Here is an 18,032-nt window from a genome sequence, read left to right on the forward strand (position 1 = left end):
TGACAGATTCGAAATTCAAATGTAATATTTTTTTATAATTAAGTGTAACAGTATTTATGGCCAGACTAAGTATTATAACAGCAGATTTTTGTTTGTTGTATTACTATACAATTCAACTAAATACGCTAAAGAATTTTATCTCTTCATTTCATGTGAAATGTAATTTAAAATCAATAGCGTTTTGATTTATTTTACCTGAATCTTACATCAAATAACACCAACGTAACTTAGATTATTTATATGTTTAAATTAACTCATTTAACCACACACAAAATGGCGCAGAATTGATCGTATTATTCATCTTACTTGAATGGCATTATGCTCGTATGAGTATTATCTACTTTTATTTTCATACAATAGATTTAAAGATATTTTATACTTATAAATTGAAGATTTAATATCCTTTCTGAAGTGTAATTTTGCAACCATTATGATAGTATCTCAGAATAGACAGCATTAAACCCTTAAACTAACTGCGTCGTTTGTTGTCATTGGGCCTAACCCTACGAAACCGATACTTTACTGTTTTTAGTTACTACCCGATAAGGCTAAGAGCACAATATCTTTTAACCGACTTTAGAAAAGAAAGATTTTATATTTTTTACAATTCTGCTACAGATACTATGGTATGCTTTGTAGTTGTCATTAAACTTACTTTTTTATTATTTGTTTCACATAAAAATTAATTATTATAAGAAATAAGATTATGCCGATATTTTGGGAGATTGAAGAGGTTACATAAACAAAGAAAAACATACCTACTTCAAATTATCCTTCTCATCATCATCATCATCATCATCATCATCATCAGCCCATATATGTTCCCACTGCTGGGACTCCTATGAGTTCAAGTATAATCCACCACGCGGGCTTGCTGCGCGTTGGCAGATAACACATATCGTCAAAAAATACTATATTAGAAACTACTGAATATTTATTATCTATTTTCATATTAAATCACAAAATCTAGGCGTATGCACACCGCCTTACACAATTTCGAGGCTACGAAACTACGCGCGTCATTCAGTCGTAGCTCTGAGCTTACCTTCGTGTGGTTGAAGTGAGAGCTTTGGAAATCTGTTCCTAATTATTACGTTACGTTTATTAATTATTATAATTGTGAAGTGCTCGGTTTATAGGTAAATTCTTTTTGTATAAGTACGTAATAAAGTGTTAGTAATTAACAGGTTGTCGGCGAATTAAAGGGTACAGAGTTAAGAAAAGTGCAATTAAACATGTACTAAGTATTAATTTAAAAAAATCATTATAAAATTTGATGGATTGATTAAATTTGAGAAACATCTACAAATGTTAACGGCTAGCTTCATAGATATGATATTTAATGATTTGTTATATTAAAAACTTTCATTATTAAACTAAATTTATAATGCTGAATCTCTTGTGATGTTTCACCAACAATAATAAGCATAAACGCATGAGACACAATTTAAAAAATAGATTGGTACTTACAGCTGATATCAAAATAATATCTAGCGACAAAATATAGATATATTATTTATTTATAAGAGATACATTAGTGACCTAACCTAATTAATATAATTTGTTTGTAAAATGTTTGAATGAAAAGTAACCGATTCAAGTCAACGCATTTGCTAGCTCACAATTACATGAATTACTCAATGTACGTAGTAGGTTCTCGTGATTTAGTTTCAAACCGTAAATCTTTTAAACTTTTAGTATGTTTAATGTTTACCATCCGTCTTTTGCTACGAGATTTATTATAAAGTAATTGAAATATGAAATCCTGTAAACAGCAAAGCTTTGCATTGTAGTGCTTCAGTTTTTAATGAATATGACCAAAAAGTACTATAATATATCTACGCATAAGTAGATTTCATAACATTACATAACCTTGGCTTTGGGGCTTGATTTTAAAGTTTTCTTTAACATATTGCTAAGTTATCAGAGAGTACATATTTTTATTCGAATAAATTAGTGACTGAAAATTCCAATAATGTAATCCATTTTGTTAAAAATTCTTGGATGAAAATTTTATTTAAATTACAATTTTGGGGCAATAAAAATAAAGAACAAATACAGAGACATGTAATTCATAAGCCCAAAATTCATCCAATATAAAGATCATTAAAAATCTATAATAATTAATCCTAAAAAAGTGCTTATCCCCCAAAACCGAGGCGACTAGTAGATATATTGTAAAATCCATAAATAGTTGATAATAAAAATTATTATTAACATCATACGTCTAAGATTTTGTTCGTTTACTTTAAAACCGGGTTAAGATGTAATATTTTACCATAAGTTCATTGGTGTTTTGATAGCAGCGCCATTCGAACGAAACGTTTAACGGATGTGGGCGATCAATAAAAACATAGAGAAAATAAACAAATATACAAACGTTTCGTGAAATACTTCGCTAAAATATTGCGTAAATACAACTACACCGTTTTTAAACTTTGGCTGAATTCATTCGTGTTAAATGATAAGATTGCAGTTACGTTTAGTTCTGCAAGATTTCGCATCTGTATCGAGTACCGTTTGAAACTTTACAAATACTATAAATTTCAAACGGTTTGTTACTCCATCAGGCCAAAATGACTGAACAGGTTCTTATAAGACTTAGTGTTGTAGTTTATGGAACAGAATAACTTATAGGTACGCGATTAGCCTTTACTCGTTGTGGATATGATCATGTTACCACACGCATTACTACAGCAACAAACAGTTTTACAAAATCAGTCGAGAAATTCAAAAGAGCATAATATGCTAATAAAATTCCAAACCTTGCCTTCAAGTCGCAAAGCAAAATTAGATTGAGATAGTGAATTAATTAAGAGCTTTTAGAATAATCCAGTTACGTACAAGAACTGCCTGAACCAGCGAAGATAAACGTCTAATTACAATTAAGAACTACATTTGCTGGACATTGCTTTTGTTTAGAAAACTCAACAATTGAATAAAGTCAATACACGTGACAAAATATTTCACAAAATACATATGATACTATAAGAATTATGAAATTAACAGTAACATATTTAATAATTCTTATAGTACAATATTTTTTTTTATGTTTTAAATTACAATTCTTGGTGGTAAAATTTAACCCACTAAACATAATAACTAGGTTTAAATTAAATAAATTTAAATTTTATTAGAATTTGTTTAATTACAAAAACTTTTTTTTGTAATTAAATTACATTTACTGTAATTACTATCTGTAATAACTTATAGTAGAGCTTGTACAATTAGTGAAATAGTGGTGAAATGTATTGAAAATTAGTTGAAATATACGCTGAAAGTGAAACGAGGAAACATGACGGAGGGTTATAGTTCTGGATACAAGGGTAAGTTTTTGTGCTCAAGTTTCGTCCTTTCTCGCATAACTGCTTTAAGTAAGATTCATCTTTAAGTATATTCAAATTTAAACTCAAACATTAAATCCGCTAGACTTACTTTAATTCTATTATTTAAAAGTCAAAATACATAATTTAACATTTACCAGCGGTTCGGAAAGCAGTTTCTATAGACAAGGTCTGCAGGAAATTCTGTAGTTGCTCTTTAAAAATATTGAATTTATTGTATGACTAGCATTCCGCACGCATATTTAAAGTAAATGTGGTATACATATTTTATGTCATAGGCTGGCAACTGAGCTGGTGGTTCGCCTGATGGTAAGCGATCACAAGCAAGCACCCGGTGCTTCATACCTTATCTTAGTTACCATGTATTTATAAATTTCTCTTCTTCTTACCAATATAATCTGTGATTTCAGAAGTTTATCTGTAAATAAATGTGCACAAAAAGTCTTCAACTGGGTATATAGCATGCATGTTTATTAAAATAAACATCGCAAAGTATCGCCTGTGCGTTCAGCAATGCTCTGTTTATTGTGCTTGCACCTCATAACTTGAAAAAATTATAGACTGCACGCCGATGTTTCGCCAAAACATGTCAAAACATTCGTATATTTATTTGCTAGATTAGAAAAGTTCTGCGATTGCTAATATATGATCATTCGAATTATTCTAGTTACGTGGGTTACCGAACTGTATATATGTTTGTTATAAATTATTTTTATATATTCATATCATTTTCGGAATGTTGTCGCAGTCATTTGGAACCATTATTATGTATTGAATATATTACCCAGGTTAGTAAATGGAAAAAAAAACAGGAAAAGGGCAACTACAGATTTTTTGCCGTCTCTTCTCTGTAGTGTTATGACGATACAAAAGTGTTTCTTTAGGTCTTTTTGAATAAATAAATGTTTGTATTTGAGATTGCATGGTTTATCAGAATTTATAGATAGTTAAACACCACATACATGAGTATAGACCACATATATACAAGGGGCTACTGAAAATCAGCGCTGCGCATTACGCGTAGCACACGCTGAGTAGTTATCACCTTTATATCACCACACCGTTTAGTCATAAGTTCACTTTTTAATTTTAATTTTAATTTAACTGTGTGTAAATGTGGTGGTGTTAAATAAACATTATTTCTTTCTTCTTCTTTCTTTCTTTCTATATACAAATTGTTATTTGTTATGGAAGAAAGAATTTAGGTTTCGCCCGGAGTACATATATACAGCCTATGTTTAAATAAGATAAATGCAGCTCGCTAATGGTGAAATAATTTTTGAAATCGATATAGTTGTTTTTACGTGAAAACATTGAAACATACTTGCAAAATCACAAATGGTTCCTTTTTATAATATTTTCTTAGATAGCTTTAAATAATATTAAAATAAAAGTAACAGCGAATAATATTCATATAGTATCTATATTAAAAGTAGCATAAATTTGATTTGAGGCCATATCCATTTTCTTAAAAATTACATCCATTATACTTTTGGGTATACTTTGTGAAACAACAAGAAACAATTCTCATTTAATTTCAACAACAACTTGTGATCCACATTCATCAACTTCCACTTATATATTTACATAACATTTACCAAATAAAAATAATCAAAACCTATTCATAATGCACATACAACTATATACAACCTTCTTGAGTTTTCTACAATTAATCCATCAAACGTATATCCAGGGTTGGACAAATTAAATTCACTGGAGCGGGTGGTGGTACGAGAGAAGACCAAAGCGTACCCCAGCAGCAAATATGTCGTCACCAGCCCCGATGGTGAGGTCCTGCTATATGCGAAAGAGGACTCCGGGATATTGGACAAGGTTCTGTCTGGCAAAAGCAGATCCTTTGAGATCGATGTCTATGATACTGACAACAGAGAGGTGAGTTTTTTATGTCATCGTCGGAAATGGAGCTGGTGGTTTGTCTGATGGTAAGCGCTACTACCGCCCATGAACAGTTGATGAGGCGTAAGATCGATTGCTGATCTTATGCCTCTACAAATGGATTGCCGACTATAAATTGGAAAGAGGTTAAGAATTGATAAGATTGCATAAATGAAATAAAATAAAAAAGTTGTACGTAAAACATAGAAACATTTAGAAAATCGGCATTTGAATAAGGAAATAATGCATATTGTAAACGTTATTACGTTATTACGTTTTTGTTTGTTGTTTGTTTGTTTGTTTGTTATTAAAATGGAATCTCTGAAATGCCTGACCGGTTTTGACCGGGCTTGCTATCTGATATATTCTAAGGAGTAATCGAATATCAGCTGCGGTAAAAATTATAGGAAAAGAACTTCGTCAAAAGATAAAATGAGTTTGTAATTGCGTAAGGTATGTGTTTAAATAGGCTCAAAAATCTATATAATAGTATATTTTGGATGAAAATGTAACGTTACAGATTACTTTTTTCGGATTTATTACAAATGAAGGTTACAAGAGTTATAATTTAGTGCGCAAATACTTTGATTGTAATAAACCCAAAGTTTAACCCTTGCGTGTGATATTTATGGAGAGATTATTACAGAAACTGTTTTTATAGCCATGCTGCGGGAATTAATGAAATAAACTTTGATTAACATTTTGATATATTTATTTCATGAGTTTAAGTTATTTTGAATTTAATAACAACCACTATTACTTGCATAGACGTAAGATATATTCATTACAATAATGAGATTTATGTATGTTTTATTTCATAGAGTTTTATAAAAATACTCAAAGGAAATAATAGTAGGCACTTGAAAATCTTTCCAAATATTTTATTAATTGGAGTATTTAATGCACCTTTTTGCATTTTCGTGTGGTTTTGGTTTGAAGTTGCGTTCGCATATTAACGTCTAATACACAAAAATAATAAAGCAGGTCATCATATTTTCATTTACGGTAGGGAGAGGTTTCTTCGTCGCTTTAGGTTTCTTCTACACTAGAAGCTTGAGAAGTTCTATGTGTCAGGATGCGACCTTGGCAGTTGGCACGAGTATCGTATAAGTGTTCACTTAACGCAACCTTTTATCGTGTTAAATTTCTTATTATTTGTTCCTTTTCGTTGGCACTCGTGTGTGCGTGCGGGACGTTTTTCTTTGTTTAATCAAAGCTTCACCACCATTTCATATAGACGATGTGTCATTTAATATATGCAAAGGGAATCTGATCAAAATAAAGCCTATATCGTATAACAATAATGTAGTATTTTGACGGTGAAATCATTCTTAAGATCCTTTGAAAATTTATGTTTAGAACGATCGAAATAGACTAGATCGGTGTTTCAGTTAGCTTTCAAAAATTCTTCAGTTTAACCGCAGTTCAAGAACAAATAAACTATCCATTATAAACAAACAAAAGACCAAATTTACTCCTGTTCCTTACATATCAATATTCAATATCATACTTGTGTTAATTTAACCGCGCCATCTTCCATTTCCAGGTGATAAAACTCCGTCGCCCGTACACACTTGGGCAGGACAAAATGGACGTGTCCGTGTGCGGTCAGCCCGTGGCCATCGTCCGCAAGGAGGTGACTTTCTTCAAGCCAGTGCTGTCCATCAATGACGTCACCGACAAGCCCGTGATACGCGTCAAAGGGCCCGTGTCTACCACGTCGGAGTGTGAATTTGAGGTTAGTAATTACTAATTAGTTAAATATGAATAAAGCAAGCCAAGTACAGAAACTTGAAAATAGACGTTTTAATAAGAATACCACAGATAATAATATAATAGTTATAATACTTGCTATCATGAATTTACGACACTGAATTCCGAATGCTTAGAGGCGATTTCGGTTGAACTGAAATCTGGGTTTAAACAAATCAATCTAATAAAATTTTTATACAAAATAATAACAATGTCACCTCCAAGTCAAAATTCGAGCATTTAGAACATATTTTTGAAATCGTTGTCCAATACGCCATCGGATGAATAAATTAAAAAACCCAGGATTGCAAAATCAGTCGTAAGAAGGGGTAGATTTTCACTAACGATTATAAAATACATAACAAGTTATATTGTCATGACTTTCAAAATCATCATAGTTCATCTACTTCTACAATGAGAAGGGACACGATAATTTATATCATTAGTCAAACCCACAGCATCAAGAGTAACATAAAAAATCCATAATAATGAGCTACACAAAGACAAACTAAAAGCGCTGTCAATTCCAGCTATACTCGACGGATAAAAAGCGCATCGGCGCCATTTGCAAGCGCTGGAGCGGGCTGACGCGCGGGCGCAGCGAGCGCGACAACTTCGCGCTGCTGTTGCCGCCGCTCGACGTGCGCTACAAGGCCGCTGTTATTGGCACTTGCTTTCTTATTGTAAGCTATATAACGATGTTGAAACTTATCACTTCATAATAGACGTTATAGAAGCTATAGACGTTAAGGCTAGTAAACTTGAAGACTATGAAAACTCATTGTAGATGCGTCTATCTTTCTCCATTTCTTTACGCTTTCAAGTCTTATACTCACGCAGTTTACCGACTGCCATCATCAATAACCTATATAATATGCTCCCACTGCAGGGACACTGATCTCTTTCTTGAGACTGGCAGATCCCATATAACGACTTTTGGCGCATGTGCAGATTATAGATAATAAAGATGTAAAAATAATTATTGTTTAGGCATAAATACCTATTTATGCTATACTATATAATTATATATAATTACTGTTTAGGCATAAATACCTATATATGCACCTGCATAGCATGTGCATTTTAAAAACTAGCCGCTCGTTCTGCCTCAGCCAGAGCCGACTCGAGATAACATAAACAATAATATATAATATAGCCAGACAGACATTCACAGATAACTTGGTTTCACTATTAGTAAACTGATTATCCAATACATCCTCACGATATCGCAAATATACAACTTTACCTTTTTATCATCTACCTAAAGATAGGTAAACATCAGTGTCCTACAGTACAGAATAAATTTTATTATTAAGTTTAAATCTTCCAAAAATAAAGCACCATTTAGTGAAAAATAGTTAATAATAATAAGTTAATGTTCTTTTTCAGGACTTTTTGCTCTTCGAAAATTAAAGACATGATGAAACCATGAATATCTAAATCCCGCCATCTAGCGAGGAATAGAAAAAACGCTATCTCAATAACGACAACTATAGCAAGCAGCAGTCTTCTTGCGTGTAAAAAGATGGCAGCTTATTAAAATTAAAAAACCCAAAGTGCAATGACTTAAAAATATTTATGAAATTATTGTTGGAAATAAATTGATTAGAAATAAATTATACAATATTTTTAATAAATTATCATCCATATAAATCACGAAACAAAAAAAAGAACAAAGAGATAATAAGGTAATCCTAAACATTTTATGGTAAAAAAACTATATTCGAGATATTTTTATAAGAGATTTATGTTGAACACGTTTTTGCATATCCATTCCGTATTAATAAGTTCCAACAATAAATTATAATTTCTCCGTCAAATATATGAGAAAACTTACAAAGCAAAGCCCATAAGGAAAATATTTTAAAAACGACTATCAATTTGGGGCAAGGCAAGAAGGAAGTTGTAATGCATGAAAAACTTTATTGCCTTGCTAATTCGCGGCGCAATAAATCTCAGAGTTTGCGCGGGAAAGCCTGTTTCTGCTGCGAGTGTGGGCGGGGATATTTATACAACAGAATTGTAGCACGTACTTTATTGTATAGGCGTACTTTAAAGTGTAAAAGGAATGTACGTACTATAAAATGAGGGTATAGAATGAATACAGTATACAATGAGGCAGTGCTCAAAGATATCAACTGTAATGAAGTTAAAACTTAGATTCCTACTTACACTGTGTAAAGATAATTTTAAACAAACAGAACAGTTGTACCAAATTATGACGAAGATGTGTCAATATTCATATCTTTCGGATTTTTATTAAATGGGTCCAATTAAAGTCTGGATCAGATAGGCGAAAATCTTAAATGCTACAACAAAACTTAAAGACTTATTCATCCACTAGCTTTCTTTTACGACTGTAAGTTCTCACAATATTGCTTCTTTTTCTCGCTATTATTGGTATTATGAAATAAAATATAATATTTGAATAAATTTATTGAAAAAGAGTAGTACAAAGGCAAATCGCAAACGCTCATGCCCGGAACCTTTACTATTCTGCATTGTAGGCTGCGAAGCGAAATAAATTAATTACAAACGCGATACAATCTGTACATCCGAGTGTTTTATTGCTGTTCCTGACGTGTTGCCGACACTCGCCGACATTTGCCGACACTCGCAGACTGGCCGACAGGTGTACACATAGCTCTAGTCACGAAGACAGTTATTTAAAAAGTTTTTATTTATGCCGCTCGTTATAATGAACATTATTTTTTATTAAACCGCCCAAAAGAAATTATACTGCGAGTTTGTCGAAGTTTTGAATGTTCGGTATACAAAATTATAGGCGCGGCGCATTCCTTTGCGGTATCTTTATTTGTTTTTTATGTTGGTAATATTGTGTACTTATATCATTTTATTTGATGTTGTAAAAGAATTAAAGAAATATTATTATAGCATAATAAACTACTGATATCCAATTTTATTAAATACAGAGAAGGAATATTTAAATCTTAAGGTGTTCCAGCTATTACGAATACTATGCTATCCATATAATGAAGAGTTTTTTAGTGCGAAACAATAATAGATATATCATTAAATACACTTGACGCGCCCGGGGAGAGGCCCTAGGTCTGAACCTATATCTAGTCTATTAAGTTTAGATGAAAAAATGCTTGAAGATTTGATTAAAAGGCGTCTTTAATAAAAAAAATTATTTCAAACGTTGTTATTTCGCTGCAGCAGACGTAATGAGGGCAACATTTATTTACATAAATGAATTGAAACTAATGACGATTTGTGTGTATTTTTTGAGAGGGCCATTAGCTCGCCCTTCACGTTCAATTTAATTAATTTCAAAGGTGAGAATGACGCAATTGTGTGAAAGGTTATCTCTTTTACGAGAAAATTACGTGATGTTAGACGCTTTAGTAAGTAACGCACGTATTTTGAAAAAATAAAATAAACTTGCGTTGAGAAAATGCTAGGTACTGAAACTGTATATAACTGTGTCGATACATAAAGTAAAGGTTGAATGTTTTTAATAATTAAAAAAATCAGTGAGACTGAGAACTTCAGGCAATACATTACAAAAGCCGAATTTAATACTGTTTTAGAATAAATCGCAGACTTAAATTGTAAAACCAACTCGAATTAGTTCTTCCAGGTTAAAAAACAATATCATATTGTGTCTCATTTTACTCTCTCCTTTTAGTTACAAGAATGAGTTTGAATTCAAGAAAAAGCTTAAAACAATGAAAAAGTTCATGTATTTAACTGAAAAGATCGATATTGCATGATAATTTATAAAAAAAGGCAATACTTATTTTTCGTTACGATTTAAAAGAAAAATTTAAACGGCTTGTTAATCCCCGTTACATTATTACTTATACGAACAGAGCATTATTCACATAACATCGATAATAAATCACAGTGGGAAAAACAGGCGGCGTTTGAAGCCACCTAAAACCTATTAGCATAATTAAGTTCTCACTGGCAAGTTTTACGGGCAAAGTTGGATGTCGTAAACTATAGCATGTAGGTCGGTGGAGGCTTCGACGGCTTACGAGTACATAGATTATTATTCAATAGTTCATGCGGAGTGTGGAGTGGAAGACGTCTTATAAAACTGTCTGTACATAAAATAATGTTAATATATAAGCATGAGTTTGTTTTTAGGGGATGAACGATGTACGTGTTAGTCAACCGTATACTTAAGGTCGCTACTAGATAGAATTGGGATAATTTTAAGTATTCTCTACTGGTCCAGTACACAAATTTATTATGTTCTGCATAAGCTTTACATATAAATGAATTCCCGTGTCCGCATAATGTGCATGTAGATATTTTCGAAACCTTCTATGCCCTTCAAACTACTCCCAGAACTCCTAAGCTCTGTTATCTATGCTTGTACCAATAACTTCGTTTCCACAACTGCTGAGTTATTGCCATGTATTAGAAACCTTTTAAAATATCTATTTTTTGAAGGTAATAGCTGTAGCGAGTGCTATAAGTTTAACAGTGCTTCTACTGAATTACCTGCTACGCAATAAAAAAAATAACTCACACAAATTTATGATGTCTATGAAAAAAAAATTAGAACTTAGAATTAAAGTATGAAAATCGATAAGCCACGAAATTTTCATCATTTTCAGTTATTTCAATGAATTTATATGGTATTGCACTTTGAGCAAGACTGAAATTGAATCCTTCAACAATGAGTCAATCATTGTTGAAGGATTCAATTTCAATTCAATAGACAGTTTTTGGCCAAGACATAATACAGTCTATGTCCCAGCTCCCGTGAAACCAGGATAACATCTAAGTTAAATATGTAATATGCTTCTAATATGTTAGCTCAGTCGGGAATTATGTAGCCCATTATTTGACATCTGCTTTGTGAACCTTGAACCTTTTCGTAGCAATCAGAACACAAACGGCGTGTTATTCCCACCAGAAAGGTCAGAATCAAGAATACGCCCGAAGTTCGCTATGACGAGGGTACAGGAGGTACACTGAACTTTTTAATTTCATCCGCACTTGATGTATTGCCTCAGTTATTGGGGATTGCTGTTCTTTGCTCGAGCAATTTAGATAAGAATTTAATTTTCGTTTATCCGTTTGTTTTATTGTTTGCGTTTCGGTTATGATGAATTATTGCATATTTAAAAAGGGAAAAATTGGTTGAATCATTATGGGTTATTTTAACGATTTCTTAACATATGCTATTGCGTAGAATTAAATAAGTATTTAATATGTTAGGGAATCTCGTGATAAAAATGAATGCCACGGATTTTGTCAAGAAAATGTCAAAATGGGCTGTTTAGTGACTTTATGGTTATATTTATAAATGTTTACATCGCTCGTGGAGCATAAGGAAATGTTAGCGGTGATATACCGTGAGAGAGGACCCTCCACCAGTTAGAATAAGTTGAAGATTTGATATAGGAGTACTAGTGATTGGTGAACAGAAAATACGTGACTTTTATTAATTAGATATTCTGCCATTGGGTAGAAGATTTTTTTATGACAGAGCAAGTAAAGGAGCAGGTGGGCCACCTCACATCATGTTGTCAATTTGGCCCCGATGTAACTGTTCGGGAACCGTAGCCACCGCAGCTGGTAAGCCGTTCCAAAGCTTCGCCGTCCGCGGAAAGATGTTGCCGTTGAAGCAAGCGGTGGTGCACCGCCAAAAAATCCAGACGGTGCGATGGAATTGGTTAAAACGGTGATTTTAGGTTTTGAAAAAGGTAAAGAGAAGTCATCCATAAATGAATGTATTTTTCTCATAAGGTTATAACTGTTGAGTCATGAGTTTCTTTTGTATGAAACTAGATACATCCACCACCATTATAAGTGCTCTACTTTCTATGCTCATACGCTTCGCATCGCTTTATTCATTGGTTAAGCCCCATAGTGTATTAAATGGCACAAAAGCATAAATTCTTCATAACCTTTATGACACAGATAAATAATAAACCAATCCACCTCTAAGTACAATAAAATGTAATGAAATTTTAAACAATTCTTCAAAACGCGGCAATATCAAGAGAAACGGTGACAAATAAAAAGTGCGTTTAAAGCCATATTTCAAACGAGCGCTGCAATAAAGCCGGGCGAATTTACATTTTTTATGAGCACACTCCGTAACACTTCACATTAATTTATACCGAACAAGTAAATATGACCACTAGTTTTAATCTCCATGCATTACAATATTATATCCTTGTATAATATACGCCGCGTCACCGTATTGAAGCTGACAGCCGCACCGTAAATAATCACGAATAAATAATTGTTACTGAACTTTTGTGTCGGAAAAATAAATTTTACGCGTATCGTTACTCGTACACTTAAAACTGTTAGCCGGAGATTCGACATTTTCGTCGACAATTTTTCAACGATTTTTCCGACGGCGAGATATTTTTTTTTGGCTTTTTCAAACGTAACAGAGCACGAGTCGTAATGGAAAGAATTGTCAACGCAAAATGTATATTTTTAATGATTTTATACTTTCATCTGAATTTAAGATATTTTTAAATTGAATATAACAGAAAATAATGATCGAATTCACTGACAGTGTTATGTAGCCAGCATTAATGGCGTATAAAATTGTATTTCTGAATAAAATTTTTGATGATGTACCTACATGTGTTAACACAACTCTATCAAATTTAGCATATACTTTAATACAACATAAATAAATACTGAATCTTTAACATTTTAATATTCTGTCAAGAACAAAAACATTCAATTCTATCAAGCCAAAATTAAAGTAGCATGGCACTTAAACTGATAACCTAATCTTCTAAATCGATTCAGCCGAAATTATACATACTGATACACACCTGGAAGATTTATGTATTTTACGAGTACATTGAAGGTACCACAGTCCACACGCTCAAATCAGCTGTCCGAGTTAAGTAAATAAATTGTATTCTATACACACAAATTAGTCAGCAAATACGTGTAACATTTTCAAACTTGATCAACAAACAACCCACTCGCAGGTAATACAAATAATTGTTAATTACGCGATATCCGACGTAAACAAAGGACCTGCCCAGGCTGATACTGCTGATGCGGGCGCCGTCAGTGCTAATTATTCTGCCAGCATGCTTCGCATTATCTGTGGTTCTTTTCATATCGCGGACAAAGAATCTGCTATCTCTGCTTAAAGTTTACTCCGTTTGTGAGGGAATGTGTTTCTGTGTTCGTGATACAGACTTGTCAAAGTACGCGGTAATTAAAGAGATAGTATTTAGTTCTTTCATATCTGGATATGTTTCTTTTATACCAATCACATAATTAATATACATTATACATTAGAGAAGTATTATAAAGACGCAAGATGCTACTATTTCTGCTCTGTTTTTTGGTAGTTTTGAATGTTCTATTCGGTGTGGGTTATGGGCCAAGGGTTTTGCCAGTCATTTATATAAAAAAATGAAAGGAAATTAAACAATCATGCATTTTATTTCATACGCTTGAATAATTTATACTTTATAGTATAGTTTCGGTAGAAATACAAACTAAATGTTTCTGTTCAAACTACAAATATGCATGAAATCGTAATTATTGCTCGCAGATTTACTTTCATGGTCACTCATTCACTCAAAAAGTATAATAAAGCTAATATTTAAACTTGATCCGCTGCTGAATGCGGAATTGCGGGCCTGATTAAAACCGAAGTACCGTCAAAGGTACTTCTTTGAGGTTCTCTTGCAACTGAAGTCTATACAGATGAGATTCTCTGATCATAATCTAGAAACCACATCTAATCTCAGTCAGCTTAGATGTGGTTTTCTTTTTACTTGAACATTTATATTGGTATTTCTGTTTGTGATCTTACGTCACTAATAAAATTCAATTTATTTTAATTCCAAGCCAGCCGAACATAATGGAAGCTAAACCAAACACGAATAAAATAAAAGTAGATTAAACCCTCTAATATTTTAAACGTGAAAGTTTGTAAGTATGGGTGGACGAATGGATGCTTTTTGAGAAATATTATCTTGGGTTTCATTTTTAGCTTGGTATTTAAAATTGTCTATCCACATTTTAGAATGAGCTTTAAAAATAAAATAGCGCTATTTTATTGTGCGTATTATTAAAAATATCAAGTTCGGGCTTGGAATTTGAGTTTAGATATGAAACCTGATTCGATATTTTTTGAGAATTTAGAATACTAGAAGAATATTCTCAAATATTTTGATTATGAACATTATTTGTTTGGTGTACAGAAATATAAGAGGTATTTTTCTTTTAATGATTGCGACCTTCTTGGTAATAAAATTATACGGTAAAACCTTTACAGAAATTGTCAAATTATCTCTTATCACATGAGATTTGGGTCTCAGATATTTCTGTAGCATTTTGTAAGCTTTGCTTGTATATTTACAGAGCTTTCGTTGTTTCATTTGTGTAATGTAAAATGTTTTTTTTTTATTTCTCCTAATATAAATGGAACCGTGTTTAAAAATTAATGTTTCTTTTTTTTCTATTTTTTGTTACAGCTGGTAGTTCGCATGGTAAGGTATCACCAGCGCCCATGATTATTTGCAGAGATAGAGGCTTGCAATTGCGTTGCTTTTTTTTAAAGGAAGAAGGGATGAGGGAAGGATTAACGAGGGGATTATCGAATGGGAAGAGTGAGAAAAAGGAAGCAGTCCTTAAACTCCCCCTTTCATCGCATTAAACACAATAGTATTCGCACGCTTAATATCTCGCCTACGCCTACGCTACCTAAAGCTGTAGTACCTAACGCATCTGCTGCATCAAAAACACTAACTACCGTCATTGAAACTAAAAAAAATATCGATAAATGACACACAATTTATTCAAAACCCGATTCAAAACATAACATTCACATAGACTATTTAAAACCTCTAAAAAATGTATCCAACACGACCCCACCCGGGCCCAACCTTTTAATCCGCGGCCCATAAATATTAACAAAAGCACGATTTCCAAATGAAACGTTAGCGACGCTTAATTAATTACAATAACCGTATTTCAGCGTGATTTGTGTGAGCGATAACATCCGGCTATGTGTTGCAAACTTGTTTTATTGGCCCTAGATAATTGTGGCCGAATGCTGCGATGTTGTACTACACTTAGTAATTATATTTATTATATACTAGCGATCCGTCCTGGCTTCGCCCGTGGTACATATATAGTCTAAAGCTTTCCTCAATAAATGGGCTATTGAAAACTGAAGGAATTTTTCAAAACGGACCCATAGTTCCTGTAATTTCAAACAAACAACTCTTCAGCTTTATAATATTAGTATGGATTTATCTTGTAATCAAAACCAATATTATAATGAAAGGATTTGATAACTTCTATCATACAGTTTAACTCCACTTTTATTTAACCTTTACTTTAATTTGACCCTTAAAGCTATATTATTATTGAGTACATAATACTTTTATGTCAGGTCGGCGTCGTAAAAACATGAAAATGTAATATCAGACCAGACATAACTGTTTTAAATATTAAACCTTCACGAAACTTTCAGGGCCGGTTCATCGCTTGCTAATAATGTCCCTCATAGCCTATTTAAAAGTTTTTGAGCTTTATTTTCACACATTATGTGTAGTTTTAAATGACAGATAAACTGAATAGAACATTTCTAGAATATCATTGAAGAGACATTCATTAGTCAGACGGTTGTAGGTTACAAAATCAATATTTTTATTTCATTTTAGGTTCTCCTTTGAAGCATAGTGGTATAAATGTATGTTATGATAAAGAAGAGCGAAAAGCATGGGTTAGTGTTAAGCAACACGTTGCCTTTAAGAATCAATAACACCTGTTACTGGATATGTCTGCTAAAGAAATGCAATAGAAAATAGCTGCGTATTTAAAGTGGATGTTAAATCCTTTTGATGTCGTTATCAAGTCCTAATGTGAGAAATTTTGAAAGAATAGAAAAAATTTGATCACGAGGCAGGATTCGAACCTGCGTACCTTGCCTAACCGTAGCAACGCCTAGCCTCTCGGCCACCCGTGATCCTGCCACAGTAATCAAATTTATTCTACTCTTTCGGTTTCATGTGCCTAAGGGGCACCCCGCGCCATCTATTGAGATGATTAAGAACCATCACAACCAATACGAAACATTATTTCAATGATTACAATATTGTATCGATGGAACGCGGCCTTTGTTAAATTTAATTTTTAGTTTTATAGCATTGAAATGCTTTATAAATGAGAAATTCTTTCAAAATTTCTCATTTATAAAGCATTTCAATGCTATAAAACTAAAAATTAAAGTCCTAATGTATATTGTATTACATATCTCTTTCTACATATCCCAAGATTTCATAACAGTGCAATTTGTCGATGGGTTATAATCTCGAAAACTAAATTATAATCAAATGTACATATAACAATTACGTTAAGTATTTCTAAAAGACTAATTGCTGTGCAATATGGTCGTTTTATAGACCCCACACGATATATACGCATTCAAAGAGTATAGTGAAATCACGTGAGCGAAGTCGCGAGTAAAGCAAGTATTCAATATTACTGTCACTCACAGTTTATTGAATCGTTTGACTCAACTTTACATTGCACCTTTGAAATTCATACAATCGACAAAGTCAAATAAAGTCCAGGAGGTTTATTTAATAATAGTGATAGAGACGAAGACTGAAGCACCGAGCGCTGAGTCACCGAGAAATAAATAGAGTTAGCATTTCCTTATCGACCAAGAATTAAAAGTTCGTGATCTGCCTACCCAACCACTTGGCCAGCGTGCATGACTTATATGTCCTCGTAAGAGGCTTCGCTGCGGTTTAGAACAATTTTTTTTATTCATGATAGAGAAGCGCTTGACCACGATCTCGCCTGATAGTAAGCTGAGATGTGGTCTAAGATGGAGCGCGCTTCCTTAGAAGCTACCTGTTCACTCTCCTCTTGAAGACCTCCAGATTGTACTCGTCGGGGAACGCAGACTCGGGAAGCATGTATCTTAACTTACCCCAAACAAACAAATATAGACTTATGATGATAATAAAAGAGATAGAAGTTTGTTTAATGTGAACGCTAAATAGATATGTTAGTATGTTTCCAACTTTTTTTTTTTTTTTTTTTTTT

General features: G+C 32.8%; 1 protein-coding gene across 1 annotated transcript; it reads left to right on the forward strand.

Annotated features, from left to right (window-relative positions):
• Nucleotides 1–3,295: 3,295 nt before the first annotated feature.
• On the forward strand, nt 3,296–8,405 carry LOC119829431 (phospholipid scramblase 3-like). The gene is made up of 5 exons (XM_038351919.1): nt 3,296–3,326; nt 5,038–5,237; nt 6,787–6,978; nt 7,523–7,675; nt 8,382–8,405. Exons 1-5 carry the CDS (start codon nt 3,296–3,298, stop codon nt 8,403–8,405), a joined length of 600 nt encoding a protein of 199 aa, XP_038207847.1.
• Nucleotides 8,406–18,032: the final 9,627 nt, after the last annotated feature.

The sequence above is a fragment of the Zerene cesonia genome, chromosome 10 (assembly GCF_012273895.1).
Source record: "Zerene cesonia ecotype Mississippi chromosome 10, Zerene_cesonia_1.1, whole genome shotgun sequence".
Classification (NCBI taxonomy): domain Eukaryota; kingdom Metazoa; phylum Arthropoda; class Insecta; order Lepidoptera; family Pieridae; genus Zerene; species Zerene cesonia.